This window comes from Mesitornis unicolor, unplaced genomic scaffold (genome assembly GCF_000695765.1).
Source record: "Mesitornis unicolor isolate BGI_N332 unplaced genomic scaffold, ASM69576v1 scaffold19367, whole genome shotgun sequence".
Lineage (NCBI taxonomy): Eukaryota > Metazoa > Chordata > Aves > Mesitornithiformes > Mesitornithidae > Mesitornis > Mesitornis unicolor.
In genome coordinates, this window is record NW_010194675.1 from 40268 (window position 1) to 64265 (window position 23998).

General features: G+C 49.3%; 1 protein-coding gene across 1 annotated transcript in view; it reads left to right on the forward strand.

The window, feature by feature from the left end:
- RNF216 (ring finger protein 216) overlaps window positions 1-23998 on the forward strand; it is a 59732-nt gene that overhangs the window by 35026 nt on the left and 708 nt on the right. The window contains exons 13-14 of the mRNA XM_010187898.1: window positions 13567-13664; window positions 16096-16318. Coding sequence (XP_010186200.1) covers window positions 13567-13664; window positions 16096-16318 — 321 coding nt within the window. The remainder of the gene's footprint in view (window positions 1-13566; window positions 13665-16095; window positions 16319-23998) is intronic.

Below are 23998 nucleotides of genomic sequence, written 5' to 3' on the forward strand. Positions count from 1 at the left end.
GCCGTGCAGCGATGAGTTCCAGTAATAGCTGACTGCTGACTCGCACCATGGGAGATATGGGGAGAGCAGGGGCTGTGTGCTTACCAGGGAAGATACAGCTGCCAGTCTGGTGCAGTGCAGATGGCCAACTATTTATATTCCTGTTGTGCCTGCAGCAGATTCCTCTGCGTTACCACTGTCTGGGGGAAGTGAATGTCCCCTGGAAGCAGCAGTGGTAAGGGTGTATTGACAGGAAAGCCAGCGAGGTCCAGCAGACCTGGTCCTGCTCTAGGGGCTTTTTAGGAGTCTCCTTGTTGATCCTGTTTAGATGGAACACTTCTAATGCTGCCGTGAATCCATATTAGAGACCAGTTTTGTTGTCAAGCATGGCCAGTGTAAGATCTGTTTCTGCTTTGATCAGGTACCTGGCTGTAAACTCGTTCCTTTTTAACATAGACTCCAAAGGCCATGGTAAAACAAGGGTTTTTTTAGCTGTCCTTCTCCCAGAACTGTTCAGATTGAGAAACTAAACTTACCCAGATGCCTGTAATTCAAGATGTGTGATGATTGCACTGCTGTCACAGCCTGTTGTGTCTTGTTGAGCACAAATAGACATTCCAAGGGGAAGGATGGGATAATTAGAAGCAATCCAGTGACTCTCGTGACTGTATAAAAATAGCAGGACTTTATTTAGGACGGGTTATTTTTAGCAGCCTCGTGTCAAAAAAGGTCTGTGGTGTTTTGCATCAGAAAACAGTAAAATGAGGTACTGTACCTGCCTTTTTCTTGCTGTTTTTTTTCTCCGAGTGTGATGTGTGCTGAGGGTCTTGCTTCATAAGATAAACTGGCTTGGGAAGTTGTTGGGGCAGCTTACACAGCCCGCTGGCTTGCAAGGGGACACCAGCATCAGGTTTAGCAGTGGGACCCAGCACCAGCCAAAATCTTAGTGGGTAGTGAAGATCTGATTTAAGAAGAATACGGTTCGAACAATACACCCAAAGAAACCTCACAGCCTGTGTGATGTCTGTTGGGTCTATATTTAATTTTGGTGGTTAATGGTGTATTGGGGAGGGTGACTTTTTTCTGTTTGCCTGTGCTGTAATGAGCCGTAGTGTTTTTCAGGCTTGTTCTGAAAAGCCGCTTTTCCAAGGGAGAGGTTCCAGATTGGTGGCCAAAACCAAAAAGTGACATTTTTGTGGCTTTTCTGTTATCGTACATCTTCTCTGAGCTCCTGGGAAGTCATGTAGTAGTGTGTCTATATTTAAAGAAGGGAGAGGGTTGAGGGTTTTCAGTGCACCATTAGTGCACATCAGAACCACAACAGGGAAGAAATTTGGAGACGTTGAGAGTCCAAAGCGCTGATTCTTTGACCTTCTCTAAACTGCTTTTTTACCATAGTTTCCTCAGTAACAGCAACCTCCCCACAAAAAAAACCCTCAATAGATGATGTCTTGGGATCTTAGCATGCCCTACAAGCATTACACTGACTTTTCTCCCCAAATGCTCCTGTGCAGATGTAATCTCCCTAATCCAACTTGATGAACTGAAGCTCGGGGTAATTTCGACCTCTGGAGTCATAACCAGTTTTGTGGTTTCCACCCAACGCTGCTGCGTTGTTTAATGTGATTCTGAAAGTGAAAGCGGTGCCGTACAAAAATGAAATTGTCCCATCAGCTTTTGTGGTCGCAGCATCTGAAACGTGAGGTGGACGGAAAGCAGCGAGCGATTTTAAGTGCAAGGGCATTTGGCCTTCGTCTTCTTGTGAGTGGGTTTAAGTATGGCTGTGTTTAGTGGGATATTAGCCATTAACCATAAAAAAAAATCATAAAAGCAAAGTTACTGTTCCTGAATAAGACAGCTTCTGATTGCTTGTATTTTTGGGTTGAGTTACAGGAATTCAGAATAATGTCTGACAGGAGAAACGCAGGGGTTTGTTAACTGAACACAAACATGCCCTAGCTAAAAGGCCAAATGCCTTCCTGATTTAATTGAAATTCTCAGCTTGTTAAACATGGTTTTCCAGCAGATCCATAATTCGGGTTGCGTGGAAAAGGAGCATATTTGGTCCATGAAATGGTGCATCGTGCATCTGAAGTGCCCTCGCAGAGCCTTCCCAGAACATACACAGGAGCCCAGGGCAGAGCTCCCCAGATCTGCCTCTTTGGGGCCATCTCTTTTGGTTTTCCTCCCCTTTTGTCTTCCTCCCAAACCAGACATCAGTGGTCTTCTCTGGTGTCCTTGCCCCCTGCATCCCTGACTGAAGTGGGAGGAAAAACCCTTTAGTCCTAAAGTGGATGGCAGCGGCCTCTGCTGCTTCCGGCGTTTTAAGGAAGTCGCTGAAGTCCCTTCTGGTTGACTCCTCTGCAGCAATGTGACAAATGGCTCTTTTCCTTTTATGGCCAATAGCGCTGGTTTCCCTTTGCAGTAAAACCCTGGGTCAGAAGTGGAAGTGAGAAGTCAGGCAGGGGAAGGGGCTTGGTCTCAGCAGCTCCGCATGGGCAGGGATGCGATTTGCGACATGGTAAATTCTAGGCTAAAATAAACCCAGTTACGACACCTACCCAGAGGTGCTGCTTTTGTTTGTTTGAGAGGTTCCTTAGGTTGCCAGGCCTGTTGCTTAAGACAGCAATTAGGAGCTGTGACTCTCCCGAATTTCATGGGGAGAAGTTTATCTGGTCCAAACCCAGGGTGGTTTTCTGATAGTCTGATTGAATCTGGATAACTCTAACTGAATTTAGATAAGCACAGGACAATACCAACTTCTTTTTGCAATCACCTTCAGGCCTTTACACCAATATCTTGGCCTTTTGTGGATATTTTGGGATAGTTTTCTTCCTGGACCATAACAAGCCATTTTCTACAGCAGTTACTGTGGTCTTTGTGCCTGGTGCTTGGCACCGGCTTCACTCATTAGCTAAGAACAGGTAATGTCCCCCTGGGTGGTAATTGCCAATGGTGTTGGTAAGCCAAAAGGCAGCTTTGTCAGCCAATAATGTCTTCTACAAATCATCTGTGGCTGCAAATGGTTCGATGAATTTGAACCTTAAAAGTATTTTTCTAATATAGCGAATCTCCTGTTTCTTGCTGCAGAGCGCTTCGTATCCTGTTTCGGGACGTGAATGCAAATGGCTCGCTTGGCAGTCAGTTAAACCGCTCCATTTGTAAGTGGTACAGCTCGTGTTTCTTCCCTGCAAAACCTGTTGGCTGCCACTCCAGTTTCGGTTCTCATTTAGCGCTCGACCTCTGAAATTAGGAGGACAAAAAGGAGTAACTGGTTAGGACAGTCTGTAGTGATGTTCCTGGGACTGTCCACGAGGCTTTTTTGCTTACAGGAGCTGCTGACCCAAGCAAAATGGTTGATTTTGGGGCTCCCCAGCTCTTTTCTCTGGCAGGCGGCTGAAAGACGGTTCTTCCCTGTGTCCCACTGGTTGGTATTTCCCTATTTGCACCTTTGGACAAATGGGTTAGATGTTCAAAGTGAGCGGTGGACGTGGGCCCATGCAACCACCTCAGTCCATCGTGGATCTGGTGTTTAATTCCCGCCACCCCTCACCAGATCACCTCTTCAGGTGGAGGTGGATGGTTGGGATTTCTCCTTCAGAGAGAAGTGTTTTGGAGACCTCCATTCCTTGGTGCTTCACTGGAGGAAGGGCAGCAGGTTTTGCTGACATGGAAAGCCTCTTCCCCAGGGTTACTAAATGGTCAGCAGGAGCTAAATGCTTCCCACGTGTTGACAAAGCAATTTGGAAATGGTTTTCAGTAGCATCTGCATATTTTTCAACTCTGTTTTAACCATGGTGTGTGTTTGTGATCGCACTTTTTTTGGGTTTTTTCCTTCCTCTCCTTGTCGTTACAATAGAAGTCCCGGGAAAATGAGAGCAGGATCTGTGAGCTGCTCTGGGGCTGGGGAAGTTGCCCAAACCAGCCCTGTTTCTAAATACTTCATTTGTGCTGCCAAAACGGTTGATTTAATCTTTCGGTATCCCACACTCTGCACTTTTGTCCGTGGTTCGTGTCCCTCTGAGGGTATCGCACTTAATCCTTTCGGAGGAACTGCGTGTACAGCATAACTTAATAATCCCCCTTTTGATAAGGTAACCCCCAAAGCACCGTCTTGATCCTTACCCACACTCAACCATACCAAAGCACCTCCCGAACTCATTTTTCCTCACTGGATGAGTGTAGAAGGAGGGAGATGGTTTGTGTGCACCCAGCAGGCCCTCATCCTGCAGCTGAAATATTCCAGTTTGTTTTGCCCTTGTAGTTGGGTCATGGCAGAAATTATTCTTGCTCCTTGGGAATGACTGCTGGGTCTCAAGTGGATCCCTGGAAATGGCTTTTTTGGGCTTTTTTTTAACAGAAAACAGGCTTGCAACATCTCTGGTTCATACACAAGTCATGCCATGCAAATAGCTGAACTGTGAACTCAACTTAACTTGTGTGCTCTGCCGAAGCAGGGGGAGAAGAGGGGAACTGCTCTTTCTGCTCAGTGTTTGTAAGCTTAACAGGAAGGGAGCTGCTTGCCTTGGCATTTCGCAACGCCGAGGGCTGCAGCGCGCTCTTCCCGTCTCACTTGTGTTGCGATGGGCCATCCCACAACTGTTTCAGGGTTCAAGGTGCTGGTTTCGGTCTTGTTTTCCCTGCCTCTTGCCTGATCTCATGGGATTGTGCAGAAGGAGCCCGTGTTGCTGGATTACCAGGTTTTGATTCAGAGCTGATGTGGGTGCAGAGGCTCCCCTTGAAACTGCGAACTCAGTTTAGCTCCAATGTCTGCAGATCCGGGGTGGTCTTCCTCTTATCCCAAAGTGCCCCCATTTTTGAGACTATTTAAAAAAGTGAATTGAAAGGGATTGTAGGACTGAAATGAGAATTAAATTACAGATTAAACAACTCATCTAATTAGAAGACAAAATGTGTCCCGAGTTGCCCTTGTTTGGCAGGACATTGCAGCCCTGCTGTTATTAACCTGCCCGTCCTCCCTCAGGAGTTAAGGCTGATCGGCTTTGGGCAGGATTAGCTTGGGCAGGGGTAAGCAGGCACTTGGAGCAGTGGCCTGGGATCCCTGTATCCCCTCGGCCGTGCTCCTTGTCGGGGCTGGTGGGTGCGTGGGGTGGACACTTTTAATTCAAAGCCTCAAGGTTGGTATGGTCCTGCCTGCAAAATACCCGGTGCTGGGGCAGTTCAACCTGAGGGATGCGATGGCAAGGGCTGAAGCTGGTGTTTCCCCATTATAGTGTGTAAAACCCATTTTTGATCGTTGTAGCATCTCCCTGCTGGTTTTGGACATCCGTGCATCTCCTTCCCGGTGTGTCTCCCTGCAGCCCTGGGAAGGCACATTGCAGGTACCAAAGCTGTGGGGCCAAACAGCCTTAGCAGGGCTTGGGAAACCACCCCAGGGTGCAGTTTTGAGGCTGCTTTGCCATCTCTGCTCCAAACAAACCCAGGCCCAGCTGGTGTTAGGCTAGGCTCATGGGTGCTTTGGGTACAGGAGGGAATGGGAATGGAAGTGTCATTTATGGGCTCCGAAAGAGGAATCGGTGAGTTGCTGGCACATGTTTCCCTGATGAGTTTTCACTTTACTCTGCTTCATTTTGGTACTTACTCATTTGCTTCGCGTCTTTTCACAGAATCCCAGACCGTTAGGGATTGGAAGGGACCTCAAAAGCTCATCCAGTCCAATCCCCCTGCCGGAGCAGGAACACCCAGATGAGGTTGCACAGGAAGGCGTCCAGGCGGGTTTTGAATGTCTGCAGAGAAGGAGACTCCACAACCTCTCTGGGCAGCCTGGTCCAGTGCTCTGTCACCCTCACTGAGAAGAAGTTTCTTCTCCAATTGAAGTGGAACCTCCTGTGTTCCAGTTTGTGTCTGTTACCCCTTGTCCTATCATTGTTTGTCACCGAGAAGAGCCTGGCTCCATCCTCGTGACACTCACCCTTTAAATATTTATAAACATTAATGAGGTCACCCCTCAGTCTCCTCTTCTGCAAACTAAAGAGACCCATTATTATCAATCATTATCATTATTATCATTATTTTGAACAGGTATCTGAATAGCTTTTGTGGTGCGGGAGGAAATCCAGTAAAATCCAGCGTATGTTTGCACTGGAGCTGTGTGTGTAAACTCTTCCATCCCACTGCACCTCTTGATGGTTTTGGCTGTTTAAAATCTCGCACAACGAAAAAACGCCGGGATGTTTCAGCAGGCTGCTGGTATGGGCCATCTTCTTTGGTTTGACCACCAGCTTATTTTAGCGTAGCAAATGAGCTGCATATGACTCAGTGTCACGTTGGTGAAGATGGAGGTTAGTAGTTCAGAGGGCCATTTTCAGTTCATTTGCCATAAATGCTGTAGGTACAAGGCTGGCTACTGCTGCTCTGGTCAGGGGCTGCACAGAGCCCTCGTGGGGAGCAGCAGGTAAGAGGTAACTCTGTACCACATAGGCATTTAAGCAATAAACCATCTCAACTCCTGAGATGTTGAGGAGGTCAGGTATCACTTGGCTTTCATTTCTCTTTATCCTTGCTAGTTCCTCAACGTTTTGTATTTATTTTTGTTTTACTGTGGCCAGTTTAAAGCTAGGAATGCCTAACTTTTGAAGTTTCCACTTGTTTGGGTTTAATTTCCCTGGCAAAGCAAGCTGTCCTTGCCTGGTTTCTGAGGGTGTATTTGTACCTCAACTAAAGCTGTTTACCATCATAGCTTCTCTGCTCACACAGCTCACCTTTTCTCCTCTTTTTCTGGTGTTATAATGACCCAGAGTGTTAACTTCTGGTGTGGGTAGAGAATACGGTTAAAAAGGCTCTAAATTGGAAGTGAAGTGTGTTAATGCAGCTAAATTGCCATCAAAATTGCCGTATTGCAGAGACTCATTAAAAGTGGTTGTAGGTGTGTTACATAAACCTGGGCCTCCATGCAACTGTTGGAGGAGCAGAGGACATCGGTAACCGAGTTCCTCCTGCACTCCTTTCATAATAAAATCTGAGAGACCATATGGGAGAACCACAAGAAAACCAGGGCAGGTCTGGAGGAGGCTTTCTTCAAGCCCTGGGCAGGGATTTGTGTCTGGGGTGAGGGTTTGTTCGTCATCTGGTGGTGCAACAGGGAAGTTTCAAAATTAACTTCAGTAATTGTTCCTCCTCTCAGTCTTACAATGCGTCGTTAGCAGGAACCTCTGCAAATAAGATACCTTGCTTTTGTTACACCTCCACCTTCTTGATGATGTTGGGTGTGATCTTCCAGAGTTATCCTTTAAAAATCAGCTTGCTTGTCTTGAAATCTAAATCTGTTCCTCTCCTAAGGTCTCTATTGTCTCCACCAGTGCCACAGTTGCTGCCCCTGTTGTTTAGCCCTGCTGGATGTCATCACGTGGAGCTCCAGCTGTTGGAAGCAGCATCTCTTTTTGGGTGAGGTTGTGCGTAGGATTAGGTGGATGACCTCTTAGATCTCTGCAGAGTGGGGTAAGGCAATCTGCATTGGGGGAGATGCAGAGGGTCAGCTGCTGGGTGCTTTGAACTGCTCTGCTGGTATTTAGTTATTTACATTGGCTGGGAAGGCATATAGCTATTATCTGCAGCCAGTCCCACAGATCAAAAAGCTGTGGTTAGCAGCTACAAACGTGTTTCCAATAGCATGTACTGCATTTCTCTTAGCTTTCAGCCCTGGGAAGGAGCAATCTGACCTCAGGTATGCTGGTTTAAGCAACATCTTCAGTGTGAGGTACAGACTGTCCTTAACCTGCCTTTATTAAGTGACCAAGCGGTGGTTTCCTCTACCTGCACTGCACGCTGGCTCAGGTTGGTAGGTCACAGAGCCAAATCATGGTGGCTGTACCCAAATTTCCCGGGAGGCTGAGCTGGAGAGATGCTGTGTGCGACATGAGTCTGCTCAGGGCAGGGTACTCGCTTCTGAAAAATGTTATTTGGGGTAAGGAGAAGCTTGTTCCTCAGCTTAGGAGTTGGGATCCTGGTGAGATGTCTGCTGTGATGCAAATTCTCCAGTGCTCATTTATGCAGTCACCTGCTGCCTGCAACTTTTGATGGATTCCTTACATCTCTGGAGCTTGAGAGGAGGCAGCTTTGAACCAAAACTATTCATTTCTGTAAAGTTTTGTACAAGGCCAAATTACAGTGTGATCCTTTTGAGTGAAAGAGCCATTTCTCTTGCTCTGATTACATTACAGCAAGTGAGCATGAGATCAGCAAGCAACTTCTCGTGCTAGCACCACTTCCACCCCTGGCCAGCTGTAGGGTGATAGTGATGCTGAGCAGCACTTCTCGTGTGAAGCTGCAGATATTTTTGCTGTATAGGTCTCTAACCACTGCACCCAAAGCAGCAGTTGGTCTGGCCTTTTAAAGTCAAGCCCTGGGGAGAGGAAAAGCTCGCTTTGGTGTGGTGTGTGTGTTTCAGGAACTTCTGAGTTACAGATTCAAGACAGTCCTACTTGACTTAGCCACGCGTGGGGTGGGAGTTACCACGCGTTTCTGGTTCTCGCATTTTAACGCAGATGAGCGAAACCTCTGTGGGAACCGGCCTGCCGGTGCGTTTCTGGAGGCAAAAGGGCACTGCACATCTCCAGTGTCTTAAAGGTGGGGAGGGAGTACGATGTGCTTAATTTAGCAAGAACATGCAGGACAGGAGGCATTGGCTGAGGTCATTGTTTTCAGTAATGGGGTTTAATACATGGTCATAAAAGCTTTAACCAGCCCTCTTGGTGGGTGTCAGATATAAATGCAGATTTTCCCTCGCCAGCTTCTAACTCTCCCATCCCTCCATTGATGTTTACGCCCTAGCACGTTCTTACAGCCCAGTCTAAGGCTTATGTGTTTGCTTTAATTCCCCCTGCAGCCTCTCCCCTCCCAGAATAAACCATGGCTGAGCCAAGGAGAGGACGCTTCATTCTTTTTTCCTGAGTTTCTCTCAGCTGCTCGGTTCCTCCTTTCCTGTCCCGGGGCCCGCAGCTGCTGTGTGGCCGGTGGCCGCTGAGCGGCAGCGCTGCCCGGGGAACAGCCTTGCTCAGGGACCCAGCACGGCTCCCCTGGGGATGGGGGAACAGCAAACCCACCCAGCACCGATGTCCTCCAAGCCCCTTGCTCCTTGCCCCATCGCCCATCTGATGAACAGCATTCATTTCTCCACGCTGTGTGGATTTTGTGCATTTGGAGTTGATACCTGTTGCATGCGATGATGCTGGTAGCTCTGGGACCGGAGAGCTGCCACACCGGTTTGTACTGGGAGGAGCGCGCTCCGTACTGGGCAGTTGGGTGCCTGTGGAGTTGGGGTCCTGCTTCCTTGTGCTGGGTGTTTGTACATCTCTAAAGAAGGGTCTTGCCAAAATGAATTGGCTTGGGCTGGATTAGAGCCTCTTTATCCCAGCTTAATATATAGGAAATCCCAGAAACAGCCCAGAAGGAGTTTGCTCCTGAGAGCTTATCCATGCTTAAAGGTTACATTCATTTAGCCACTTCTGCAGCCATTTTTAGTGAAGGTCAGCACGGCTCTGTGGACAGTGGGGACTTTGTGGGGAAGGAGACTGTGTGGTTCTTTGTTTTCCCATTAACTCGTCTGGCTGGGAACTGCAGCCCTGTAATTAAAGCAGCGCAGGATGGGCTGCCCCTGAGGTGCTATTCTGAGACGATTGCATTCACATCTGCTTTTGGGTAAAACTCGGCCTGTTGGACGTCGGCCTGCGCTATTGTGTGTCTAAAAGCAGGAAGAAGCAGAGGATCAGTGGGGCTCCATCCCAGGCGCACACAGCGCGTTCTACCTCCCTCTCCCCCTAGCAGGGAGCGCAGCAGCCAACGTCCCTGTGTGTGCAGAGACTGCTGGCGTGTGCTGCTCGTCCTTCCTGAGGGACGCGGGGAGTCACAGCAGCAAAAGGATTTAATTAACCAGCATATGGAGAGCTCAGGCAAGCGCTGGACCCTGCTCAGAGCCACCACTGCAAGCTGGAGAGCGGCGATGACAGCCCCGGCCATCGCCTGCTGTTGCTTAAGTTGAGTTTTTCCCCCACACCACCGCCACCCTTTGGGTTTTGCTCGATCAGTAAATGGCTCCGTGTAAACTCCCACGGAAGAAGCGGGCACGCAGGAATGCTGTGGGCAGCTGCTCCGTGCTACGTGCCTCTCATCTGATGTTTTTGTCCGTGTGGCATTTGTTTGGGTTGAAACCAGGAGCGCTGGCCTGTCTGCATTGCGGGCAGTGCATGCAGCAGCCTGACGTGGAGACTGGCAGGGAAGAGTTGATTATTTGGGTTCCTACCCCCAATCTGTGAGCTGGACTTTGGAAAGTTGTTTTTTAGTAGATGGTGGAGTGAAAACGAAAAGTTCAGGCTGTGTTTTAAAGCTGTAGTATCCATTACCGGTAAGGAGTGCTGGGGAAGGTGGTTCCCGTAAAACACTCACTTCTGCCTTCGTTAGGTGCTGGGACAATTAACAAGGATGTTTAAGGATTGTGGCACCAGTGCTAAAAGCAAACCGGCCACCCTTTGCCAGGCTGGCCCTGAGCACAGAGAGCTGCGTATCCGCACCGCTGACCCTGAAAATGCTGAACCCAAACGTGTTTGTGTTAATCCCGGCTGCTTCCTGGTGGGCAGCGAGAGGAAACGGAGCCACTGCCTCGAACAGATGTACAGTGAGGAGATTACAGCGTGCGATTAAACACCCTCTCCATCACATCCTCCTCTCCGCATTAATGGCCTGTCCCAGGCTGCCTGCCAAGCTTGGGGCAGATGCAACAGGCAGCAGATATTTCATCTCCTGCATCCGTGCCTGGTGTGGAGCCGATCGCCGATGCCAAGGCTTCGGCAAACACAACTCCCCTTGTGCCAAAAGCCTGAGCCGCCTTAGTGGTACCTGTCTGCGAGGAGGAGTGGGCTGGGGAAAGGCAGGAGAGACAGATGGCATTCACACCATCCAGAAATTATGGATTTCACTGGAAAGCTGCTAAAACTAAACCAAAACGTGCTTTCCCACATCAGGTGCCCCTACGCAAATAGGCCAGGGTTTGCTGTGGACACGGCGCTGGAGGAGAGGCTGGGCAGGGTCTTGGTTTGGGTGGACCGAGTTACTTCTCATCTATTAGGTTTGGAGGAGAAGATTTTGGGGCCAGGAAGGACTCATTCCCACTTTGTGTGGGTTTAGGCACTGCTTTATATTGCGGGAGCCAGTCTTAGAGCCAAGTGCTGCTCCTACAATAGAAATAATCCAGGCTGGTTGCAAAAAATCAGCCATCCTACTGTCTGCTTAGCTTAATACATATGGTAATGGCAGAGCACGTGTCTTTATCAGACAAAAAGCTGTTTCTAAAATAAAAGAGCGCCCTGTGGAAATTGTAGAGCTCAGAACTGTCATCACTTGAGACGTGTGAAACCCTCATCAGCCAAGCAGGTTGGGTTCAAATAAGAGTAAATGGCACACGTATTGTTCATTTTACCTCTACTTCTGTTTCGGGGAGGACATGGCTTGGTCGGAAGCAGCACCGGGTGATATTTGGAGTTAGGAAGCCATGGGGACATCTCCTTCATGGAGTACAGAGGGTTTTGCAGCTCCTCATGGCCAACATCCCGGAAGGGATCCAGCAATGCACACGGCAACACAGAGAACCAGATACCCCCGATCTCATGGCATCCCAGTGCGTTTGGGGATCTACATTGCTGTGGTGGTAACAAAAAGCAAAAGGAATGACTTGGTACGACCCTGGAAGCAGCACCATCTGCTTCAGAAGGGCATTGCTTGGAATTCGGCAGCGAAGGAGGCTCCTGGAGTTAAGTAATTGGGAATAGTAGGCTCCTGGCTGGAAAGTGTGCCAACCCTTCTGGCGAAAAGCTGTTAAATTCCTCGTCGCTGGCGTGTGAAAGTGGTTCTGTGTAGCAGGGCTCCAAGGGCTGGGTTTAACCCTTGGTGTACGTGGAAAAAAGCACCCTGCAGCGCTTTTGGTCTTGGAAGGGCTGTAGCTGGGTGCTGAGGATAAAAGGGGAAGGTGGGTCCTCATCAAGGTATGTGAACGGGCCCCAGGTCTGATCCTCCCGTGCTGATAGCAGCCAGACACAGCCTGCCAAAACTGCACACAAAATGGTGCCTGTTTTAACAGCTTTAGCAGGAAAATGCAGGATACGACGAATGATTTACGAGTATCAATCGAACCAAGGCATTTACTGCCCCTTAAAACCAGGGCCTGCCTGCCAGAGGGTGCATTTACGAGGCGAGCGAGCCCAAAATCCTCTGCTGAGCTTTTGGGATGCAGTCACACGCTTGGCTCTGTTCTTACTACAGCCCTTACCCTGCAATCTGCAAACACAGACGAGGAGCCTTTAATTCTCCAGATGAAAGCACAAGCTGTTGCACATCTCCCAACAAGGACGCATACAAACAAGTCAGCGTTTTGCATCCCCTCCTAGGGGAGGCTTCCTGGGAAGCTTTGCTCTTCATCCTGTTTGTCTGATTTGGGATCAAAAGCGTGTTGCTGCCTACGTGTGTCTTCAAGCAGTTCCTTCTATCATATCTCCTATAAACGTCCGATTTCTTCATTAAGATAAAATGAAGGTAATGCCATCAAAAAAGCTCTGTTTCTGCAGCCGGTGTTTTTCACTAGAGCTGGGTAAAGCTCTTTTGGGACCTCTTTTGGTGTGGAGGGGAAGAGGGGGCTTCACAGCCCTATGGGTTTTCCTGCCAGAGGGGAAAGTTGGATTTAGAAGGCTGAGCCCAGCCATCCTGAAGATGAAACGGTTGGACCGTGAAACATGTACTTTTTCCAAGTATGATTTGGGTGTTTTTTCATCTTCCTCAAATTAAAGGCAAATCTCTTGTTTGACCCAAAACAAAATTATGTTTTCTTTGGCTAGCCGACCGAAAAAATCAACTCCATCCCCTGTGTTAGTCCAAGTTCCCCTGCCAATAGTGCCTCCACACAGCTTTACCAGCCCCCAGTTGGAGCCTTGTTGGCCAAGACTTCACAAGAACAGGAGAATTCAGATGCTTGCTCTAAGTTTAGTTGAGCTATTCTGGTTAAATTCACAAATATTTGTTCATATTCCACCTCTGTTCTATGGACATTTGTCCACATCCTGCCTTTTTAACCTGTTTACTCATGTAAACTGCTTTAACTTTGTTTTGTGAGGTTTTACAAAGCATGATATGGATTTGCTTGTATGCGTGGTGGAGCAGAGTTTTTGATGCAGCTGCAAGGTTGCTGAGTGAGAAGCCCTTTGTGTGAAGGTGAAGGATTTTGGTCAGGAAACAGATGAATTTGGTGTCCTTTAGCACCACGTTTTCATCTCTGCCGTCTCCTCAGGGAGGTAACCAGGGAACCTGGTGGCTGATCCATGAGTCTTAGGTGAACTAGGATTTACGGGTTCATTTTGTACCTGGGTTCTTGTGCCTTGGAAAGACCCTTGGCTCCCATTATTTGATAGCTTTATTCTGATTTCTGCTGGAGGGCAGACCTGCAGACCTCTGTACCACACTGCCAGCCCCATCCTCAACTGAAAACCTGCAGCGTGGCAGGGGAAGAGATGGGATTTTTCCCAATTCCTGCTGCTGTTAGTGGTGTGCTGGGTCTTCTCATCCTTTAATTCTTGTTATCCTCCTCAGGAAACATGCCGAAAGTGCCAGGGGCTGTGGAAGGAGCACATGAACCTCACCTGCGAGCAGCTGGCTGAGAAGGACGACATCAAATACAGGACGTCCATGTAAGTGTAAAATAAGGGGGTGGATGAACTTGTGATAGCAACAGACTGGGCAATCCACCCTGGTGTGGAGGGGTGAGAAGCCCCGTGATCTTGTCACTACCAGAGGCCCTGAAGGTCTGCTGGGTGTCGCTGCCATCCATCAGGGAAGTTTTTAGTGATCAGATGCAGATGCATCTCGGAGATGTCAAAGCTGCGGGTCAGAAGGCTCCCAGGATGGGATTTCTTTGTGAAAGATACTTGGCAGCAGATCCAGGCGGTAATTTGAGAGTGTGGGAGAGTTGTCACCAGCGCAGCCTGTTCCTCTGGCCTGCCCGGTGTCTGGCAGGCTGGCACCTGGTCCTCCACGGAGGTGAGAAACCCCCTTAGCGCTGCTGGGGGGGCAAGGGAGGTGTTGCGCAGGGGAAAAGAAGCGCATTGAGTCACAGTCAGTCATTGCTGCCCTTTGAAGATCCAGAGCAGAGACTGCGCGTGGTTTGCTCAGCTTTGTGGGAGGGGATGTGTTTTCTTACAGAAGCTCTTTCTCTGTTTCAAACCCATTTGTAGGAATCGTTACAGAATGGAGTCACGTTTTGAAATACACAGGTGTAAATCCTACAAAAAATAGGATTTTTTTTTTTTCCCCTAAAATATTCTGAAGTTTTAAATGACAAAATCCTCTGCCTTTAGGAAATAAGGGAGGGTTCATCCATGGAGCTGCGTGTCTGGTACAGTCAAATGGGACTTGCCCACATTGCCCAATCCGTTCCTCTCTGATTTAGAGTCTGTCTGGCGTGAGTAGAGGTTTGGAAAGCTCCACCACTGGGCTGCTGAATGACTGTTGCTTGCTCATCCCGCAGTCCCTAATTCAGAACACAACCCTTACACATTTGATATGACTTTTCTCTGCTCCCCGTGTCCCTGTAGGAGAGAGGGGTGAGAGGGAGGGCGAACGCGTGGTCATGTCCCTAATAAGGGAAAAAAAATCCGTTTCACAACCTCTATCAGGAATAATGCTGTGGATGGCTGAGTCTTACTGCCTGATACACTAAAAGCTTCCTTTTGAAGCCCTGCGTAAGGAAAGGGAAGCGCAGCTGGAGTTCAGGCCAAACTTCCTGCCTCGCTCAAAGTTTCCAAAAAAAAATCTGCATCCGCAGCATCCTGTTGAGAAGCAGAGGAAAGAGCAGCTGCAGCTCGGAGGAAAGTCAGCCTCAAGTTGGGTTTTTTTTTTTTTGGTCTCTATTCTTAGCATATTTCCTGATGCCCGAGTGCAGGTCGTGCCAGGTATAACCATGCGGGAGCTTTGTGTGCCTCCAAGGCAGCTGAAATCCCACCTCCCCGTTCCCTGCGCCTCCCGTCGCGCTGATGGAGCGGTTCTTGGGGCTGTGCCATAGCCTGGTTCAGTGCCGTGATCCTCAAAAATCCCTCCCTGTCGTCTCCCAAACGTGTGTTGGCTTTGCAGGTCCGCTCTAGTTGGGTGGAGATGCTTGGCGAGGGAAGATCATTCCCCGCTGTCAAGTCAGCGCAGCCAGAAAACTGCGCTTCCCTCAATGAAAACACAGCCTCTCTGCTCTTCTGTCATCAGATTTCACTTCTAGGTTGTGAATTAAATTGTAACGTGATCTCCAGCGGTCAGAAAATTGGCCCTTAGGATGACAACTTATATTCTGAAGTCTTTTAATTAAATGAGCAAGGCTTTCCTCCGTTTCTGTGCCAAAATAATATTGCCGGGAGCTGAGCCTTTGCGCTGGAGCCTGTGTCGCTGCCAGGGTGTCCCTTGGGGACAGGGACCGTGCTTTGTCCTGGATTCCCATTAGAGTAAAACCTAGAGCAGTAACCTCTGGAAAAGGTAGTAGGGAATTGTAAGAGAAGGGGGAAAGCCCAGTCTCTGTGGGGAAAGATGTGCTTGTTTTTCAGTTACTGATTTAAATTTAACAAAAACCAAATAAATCTGGAGCGTAGCAGCCAGGGTTAAGAAGGAAAATAAACGGTCGTGGCAACTTCGTAGCCAGAGCAACAGGCAAACATAAAACCAGCGAGCAGATGACAGCCAAGGGTTTGCTTTTCCTGAACTTTATCTCCCGAGCTGTATTTCTCCGCAGCCAACCCAAGCATCCACGTGCCCTTTGGCCCTTCGACTCACGGCTTAAATTCCTCCCACGCCAGAGCCTGGCGCTGCGGCGTTTTGGCTCGCATGGAAACCAGGATCGGGTCTGCAGCATGTGGCTGGTGATTGACTTTCTTTCACTTAATTTGTTCTGGAGCTGTCGTGGGTTGGCTCCAAGTGGAGCCGAGCCCAGACCTCCTTGAAACAGCAGTGGACCATGGGGACGGCATAGGAGAGGAGAGATGCACTGGGAGAAGGGGCTTAAAGCATCGCTGGTGTAGTGTAATAGTAATTTTAACCACTGCAAACGACCCTTCTCTAATTATTCTCCCTCCTGTTGCGTTGCAGAGAAGAGAAAATGACAGCCGCCCGAATTAGAAAATGCCACAAGTGTGGGACCGGCCTCATTAAATCGGAGGGTTGCAACCGCATGTCGTGCCGCTGCGGTGCTCAGATGTGCTACCTCTGCCGGGCTGCCATTAACGGGTACGACCACTTCTGCCAGCACCCCCGCTCGCCCGGGGCTCCCTGCCAGGACTGTGCCAAGTGCTCCCTCTGGACAGACCCCACAGTAAGTAACTGAGGACTTCTGTGAATGGTTCACACCCCCATTTCAATTACTGTCCTGTGTCAGCCCGTTGACATTCTTGCCTTCCACCAGAGGAAAACGCCTGGTTTTAGACAGCACAACTGTTTTGCCTTTCCCAAGGCAGCTAAAAACCACGCTGGAAGCCTGCATCAGCACAGAGTCACATCTGACCGCAGCTTGGAAGAGACTGACGTTGCTTTAGGGAAAAACAGCTCCTGTTAAATGGGGGCTTTGGCTGGGAGTGCTGTGAGCGTGGTTCTGGGGAGCAGGGCTGTGTGAGGAGCTGGTGGGGAGCGTGTGCTGACACCAGGCATGGGAGCAGGCATTGGGATTACTGGGACTCATTCCTGGTTTTGCAACCAGAGTGCTGTTTGGTACGGCTCTGCATCTGGAGGCAAGGGGAGTTGTCTTTTTGGTGCCCAGTTTATCTGCTCGCTCAGTGGTCTGGAGTTACGGCTGGGTCTGTTCTCACGGCTGTTACCAACAGCTGCAAGGGGAGAACTGAAGCATGGACTGAGCTGTAAGGGAAGCTGTAGTAACTTAATACAGCTCGTAGCTGTCACCAGCATGGGAAAGCTCAGTGCAGCATCTCTGTAAATAGAGCCTTTCAATACCAGAAATCTGGGCAGGGCGTAGGTAGGAGCAGGAGCTGAATTCGCTGATTGCAGCAGCGTGAGTGTGGATCTGCCTTCCCAGGGCTTGTCTGAGCTTCCTTTTTCCCATCACTTCTTTGTCTCGGGCCGCTGCAGCTGCCAGAGACTGCTCCCAGCCCCCATTTCTGCAGGGGATGTGCACAATCCGGAGCCAAGGAAAAGCCGCTCGAAATCCCTCCTCCTACCTGCCAGCTCTCAGGGATCTCTCAGCAGGGTCCCAACCGGCACAGACTTCCTAATCCTCCTCTTGCCTGCTTTTATTCCCTGCATTACCCTATCAACACAAGGTGTTAAACTGAACACAGCCACCTCCTTCCAGGCACCCCTGTAGCGTTTCCTACACCTGGTTATGCGCTCCTCGAATTCCTGTCCCACTCCCCCTGTTTCCCAGCAGGATGCAATGCCGGGCTCGGCAGCGCTGGCGTCCTTTGTTCCCGTCAGGCTGCTGATTGTGCTGGGCGATGGCATTTGTTCAGCGCCAGAGAAAACATGAGGCCTCTCAAAAAGCTGGTACTGTACTTCTGAATAAATAAATAAATAAGCAGCACAAAGAGGGCACTGTCACCAGGCCCTTGCCAACTCTTTAATTAACCAATGTTGTGGCAAAGAAAAATTTCCCACCGTCAGCAAAGAGCTGGCACTGCCTGCTTTTCTTTTTTGGGTGGGCTTTTTTGGGGGGGATGACGGAGGGGAGGTGAACTTGGGTGACTGTCCTTGCTGCGGTGCTGAGAATAACGTGAAACTCAACAGTTGGCTTCTGAGACTGAAGCAATGGGTACCTGTGTGTATCGTCCCCCTTCATGAGGGGCTCAGTGACACCAACCCAGTCCCAGCTGGGTGATGTGCGCTCTCATATGGGGTGTGTGAACAGGAGTTAACATGGTAGGCGTGAAGAGGGGGAACGAATTTGGATCGTGGCACGGGGATATGTGAGAGCAAAAGGCCATTGTATCAGCGGTGCCTTGTCCTTTGTCAGGGCCGGTGTCCGTCCAAGGGATTACCCCATCCCAGCTCTGCCAGCTGCTGCATTGGCGGCTTCTTGTGCCTTTCTCAACTCCTCGTGTTTCCTGTTTTGGCTCAATTTCTTCTATTCTGTTGAAGGCAGTGGACAGCTGATGCTGTGCATGCAGGAAGAGAGCATCTCTTGTGGGCTTGCACATGTTTTCGGCCATGCTCTGCATGCATGCAAGTATAGAGCACACAAGAGTGGGTTGTCTCATCACCCGGGGCTTTAGACCCAGTTTGGGTCTAACTCCCCGTTATTTACAGAAAAATTCAGGTTTATATAAGATAGGGAACCTTTGTTCTTTTCCAAACGTTTACCATTTTCTGAGTCTGAAATGATTCTTGTGAAAGTATAAGTAAACCTATTCATTAGTTTGGGTTAACGACAAATCAAGGCCAGTCCTCTAGGAACTGCAGCATCTGTTACTCTTTGTCTCAAATGATCTTGAGAGAGTGAAGCAGACGCTTCAACATTGCCCATAATAAAAGGTTAGTTAAAATCTTGTCCCTACGCTGTAATCAGACTCAGGTTTAATTTAAAAGCATCGGTGCAGGATTTGCTGGCGCACAGACGAGCTGCAGCGAGGCTGTGGTCGGCAGCATCCAGGGTAGCAGGGGGTAATGGCTCCATCGCTGCGTCTCTCCTGGAGCTGATCGCTGCCCCACACCCCTGCAGGACGTGAACACGGGCCAGGAGCTCTTGTCAGTGAGCTGCTTGGCCAAAAATCCTCGTGTGCCTGTCCTGCAGCCCGTGCTGGCTTTGGCCCAGCTCACAGAGACCTTGCTGGCTGCAGGAGGGGGTGATGCAGTTTTGCCAGAGACAGAGCTCAGGACGGAGCGGTGAGCCCTGGCGCTGCAAACGGGGTCTGCGTTTTCCCCCATTTCTAAGTTTCTAAAACCTGAGGCTGATGTGTGTGCATTTTAGCTGCTTTGTACAAATCCCTTGATGCAATTTCACTAACGCATCCTGGCTGTTTTAGTAAACCAAATTCTGCTCTCACACGTATTTATTTTTAATTTAATACTCATCTTTGGACTAGCAGTAATATTGCATAGCAGCCTTTTGTTGGCTTTAAAGTTCAAGATGTTTTCAGTAAACTCTCAAAGCGCTCCCAAAAGCCCGTCGTTAAAAGTTCAAAGCAGAAAACTAATCATTATAAGGTGTTTGCAATGATTCCTCTTTCTGGCTTTATAAACAGAAGATGTTGTGTAAAACTTCAAATGCATTAAGGAAATGCATGAAGTGCACGGCGCTGCCTTTAGGATTTGGAGTGGGGGGAAGGTTTAGCGTTGTTTTTTTTAAATGTGCTATAAAATGCCTTAATCACAAGCATGTATCACAAAGCCAATATCAAATATGCAGTGCCTGTTGCTAAAATCACTAAATAACTCAGTATTTTTTAAACGCCGGCGTGCGCTACGTCCCCATCCTGGCCCCCCTTTTCCTGCAGCGCTGCGGATGCCCTGTTCCAGTTACAACCCAGCCCGCTTTTATCCCCTGCTTCCTGCTGCACAGAGCAACGCGCCACAGACAGCCGCTGCCTGCTCTTGCTCAGGCTCTCCGCAGCCGATCTGGGAATGATTTGAAACCAAAACCCCCTTTTAGGCCTTTGGAAGCCTCTGTCGTGAAAAATCGTTTCGAGTTTATTAGTAACGGCTGCGGCCACACGGATGTGGAAAAAGCAAGCGGGGGAAAAGCCAGCAAAAGGGGGAGGTGGCGGTGGTGAAGGCACTTTCTAAAGACAGGGGAGGGGTTGCACAGCCCAGAAATAGCCACCACGTCTCTTGTTTTCCCTCTTTCAGGAGGCGGGCGGCCGCTTTCCCGTGACACTTCGTCATTAAAGATAATGAGAAGCGCGGTAGATAACAACAGCGCTTTGCAAAGCTCCACGGATGGCACTTTTGTTCCGGGCAGAGGAGGTTTTATTTGGGAGAAGGCTGTCTCTGTGCGACTGGTGGAGCTTTTATCTCCTTTGCTGCTGTATTTCCTTGCTCACAGGGGCTGTTTGTGCGTGCAGGGCCCTGTGTGAATGACAAATGTGGCTTCTCTGCATCAGCTTTGTTGAAATGGGCCTCCCTGCCCCAAAAAGGTGCCTCTCATAGCAACCCAGCCCCACTCTTTGCTTAACCCATCCCTGGACCGAGCCCTCCGTTCTGCTGCGATTGGCTCCGTGCTCGCTGCAGTCCCTGGATTCAATGGGAGAGGAAAAACCTCCTCCATCCCTAGGTCCTTTCACAGGTGGAGGAGGCTCTCCTGGGACCAGCATTTTTGGGGGACGGTTCCTCCAAAGAGCGTCCCACTGTCAGGTTTGGGGCAAAGCTCGCTCCTGTTTTGCCACTTAAAAACGCAGCTGCTGTTAATAACGTTTGCTTTCTGCAGCGTTTGCAGATGCAGAGGGTGAATGGATGCATCCCCGGGATCCTCTGCATTTTTCTCTTGGCCGCCTCCCTTCTCCCGTCATGCAGCGGCGCACGGGGAAGGGCCGTGCTACAGCGTTGCTCTGCATTTTCTCTCTCAGGTTACATCCTGGCTCAAAAAGCAGGCGGACTTGCCAGTGCTGAGACCCCCCCAGGGCTTGGGGGTTGGTTTTTCTTCATTTTTTCCCCTTTTTTTTCTTTATTTTTGCTGTAGGCGAGGCAGCTGACAGGAAGATGACTGTTAACTTGACAAGATAAATCCCCTCAGTCCACGCAGCCTGTGAGCAGGCTATTAAAATTATAATCTAATCTTTTATGAAGGGCCTCGAACCCGCTCAGGAAAATGGACACAAGGGGCTTTTGAAATGGTTCTGCAGCCTCCTCCCCACGTGATATTGAACGGTTTCTTACCACAGCAGCCAGCCATAAGCGCGCTAATGAAAACTTCATTTCTGGTGTGGATGCCTTACCCCTGGATGCATCTGTCACCTCTCTCCAATTAACTGTGGAATCAAATAAACACCCTTTGCTTCGCAAAATCAGTGTTTTGTAAAAATCGGTGGTGTCCATGGTGCAGGACTGAGACTTGCTTTTTAATTCTGACCCGCACCAGCACAATATGTCGTAGCCAGAACTTGTGGCATCAGCTTCCCTTTATAAATATCCTAAAATTATCTTGCTGTGCACATAGCATCGTTTATTTTGTTCCATCTGGGACGTGGATCTTTCCTAAATGCTGCAGGTATTGAACTGTGCTGTGTATTCATCACTTGCCAGAGTTAATGCCAGCTTCTTAAGCAGGAAGGCACATATTGCGCTGTGTATTTTTGTTCTTCCTATATTAATGGAGAGCAGTGTTTCAGCAATAATGCAAAATAGTTTCTAAGCCAAGGCTTGGTATGTGGGATTCAGTGTAAGCACTTCCTAACCTTCCTATGTGAAAAGACACTTCTATCAGCAGAGAAGCAGCAAAGCTGATAACTTCTGCTCTTGGAGATGTGGTTTATGCCTCCGCTGTGATTTTTTCCATCGCAGAACAAGTCGGGAGCTCATCACCCTCATCCAGGTCTGGTTTTGGCAGCTTTTTTGCGTTCAGGGATGCTTCAAGCGAGGATCTCTGGCCGCTGCATTTGAGGTGCTGTGGTTTATGTTGCCTGTGAGATAAACGTCGTTTTGGAGACCTGGCAGATGGGGTTTGCTGTTGTGCATCCCCCGGCACTCGGGGAGCTGCGGTAATTGGAGCCAGCAGCACCTTGGGTGTTGTGCAGCTGCCTCGCCACCCCGGGGCAGATGGCTGTGTTGATCGGCATTAGCGCAGGGGTCAGCTCCAGTTTAAACTGGGGGAGGTCCAATGGCCATCACTGCAGGAAGATCTCAAAAATGTGGGTTGTGGATGTGTCCGATTTCGCAGGACTGCAGCATCACGGGTGGTGGTTCTGGAAAGCGCCGTTTCCGAGGGTTAATCCCAGCCTTAGACTAAAGTAAAAGCTTATTTTAACTTAGAAGGGACTTCTGCATGTTGCTGTGCTTTAAGGTGAGGTTTGTGCCTTCGTGTGAGGGTGATCTTGTTCCGTTGAGCTTAAAGTGTGTTTCTTACTTGTCAGGTAACTAAAATAAACCCTTCAGGAGCATCTCTCCCAGTAAGCAGCAATAGGATAGGAGAAGTGGCTATCTCTGTTCTCAACAGCCTTGCAAAAAATACTCTGTGATGAAAAAAACCTTGAAACCTTGAAGCTTTAGGGCCGTCCCTCGAGAGCGCGGCTCGGGCAGCGGAGGAGCGAGGACGTTCAGTTGCCTGTTGCAGAGCCAGGGAATGGCAATCCGGTGCCTGGGGGGTAATGAAGCTGTGTGCAGGCTCAGAAGAGCCATTCTGCAGCAGTTTTTATGGAGATAGATAGGCTGTAATTAACAGGCCTTGGAAGCGGCTCACTTGGAATAAAAAAAACTGTCCTGGAAGGTCTGAATTTTAACCATTGACTCCCAGAATAGTGAAAGGGAGGGAAGTATCGCGTTTGATGTCTTTCTGCAGATGAAGATAACTTCGGTCTCCCAGGGAAACCTTATCTGGTGGTGGGAGGAGGGGGTGTCCCAGGCGTTGCTGTGTTAGACATGTGCGGGGCCGCGAGGTTGGCATTGGGAAGCTGGCGAGACTTGAAGCCATTTTGGTGTAGCTGCACATGTGAAGCGTATTTCGGGTTTAGTCCCAGAGCGCTCCTGAAAACAGAGGATATTTTCCACATTATGAAATGTATGAGTTTTGGCAGCACTGAGTAAAACAAAGCAGGGCCCTGCATGTTGTGGACTATGTGGGGCTTGGGGTTTCCCTCCTGCTGCAGAGGGAAGGAAACCAAATGGTCCTTGGGATGCAGGAGGACCCGGCGTGGCCGATGCCTGATGCAGGTGGTGTGCATCATCCCACAGCTCCTGTTCTTGGCCTTCTTCCCTAATAACTGACATCAGGAGTGCAAACGCTGTCCCAAAGGCTTAGCTCTCATTTGTTTTTCGGGACAGCCAGGTAGGGTTTCATCCCCGCGGGCACAAAGCAGCAGCAGATGCAGCCCTGCAGAGACCAGGAGCACCTCTGCTGCCATGGCTGCACATATGGTCAGCAGAAGCATCTGCTCCCTGGCGCTGCGGGGACTCATCTCCTTTATTTTAGTGGTGTGGTGGGGTCTTTATTTCCCTGATAGCTGTTGCATGCTGTGGTGCAATTCATTTTTCAGAGCCCTTCTTGCAAATGGACAGTTGAAGCATGGATCAGAGTGGTTTTCTGGTGTCAGGCCAACGCTGGCATGGCCTTGTGTGAAGCCTGAGGGCTGTTGGTGCCCGTGACCGTCCCTGCATGCAAACCTCTCCTACTCACCAGTTTCACAGCCTTTTCCAGGGCTTGGCTCCATCACGCTCCCTTAATGTAACAAAAGGTGGTGCAAAGGCCATCTCTGGATACCTGCAACCACCTGAGGCTTCCTGGCGTTGTTTGGTCTTGCTGCTGCTCCTTCGGGTTGAGAAAGCTGAAAATTATAAGAACCAGAAAGGATGCTTTTAATTTCTGGCTTGTCCTTGTGTTCTTGTAGAGCAGTGGGTCTGAATATTCTTGCTATAATCTCTAGGAAGACATTAAAGAAACATATTGGGATTTATGCCCTCCTCAGAGTTACAGATAAGATCTAAATGGCCTCCTCACAGCACCGTTTAGCTACTAGAGCCAGGATTTAAGTTGTGTTAATTCCAACTGTTGGGCCAAAAACTCTCCAAGTGCTAGCGTAACGTAAATATTTAATAGCCTATTGCCATTTAAAAGATTAACAGCTCTCCAGCAACTCTTCAGCTGGGCGGAGCTGGGTTGCAGCTCTCTGGTTTCCATCAAGTCCATGAGTTTTAGCGCTGATCTCCCTGGAAAGCTGATCTAAGCCTCTTATGAGCAGGCTGGGCTCTGTGCAAGTTCCCTGTCCTGCAGCCTGGCTTTTGACTACACCTGGGTCAGCCACAAATGTGGGCAATTCAGCTGAATTTACTGGTTTATTAGTGTGCAAACGTGCTGAAAATAGAAGCATTGAGAGAATAGAGGGTTGCCGCAGCAGGACTT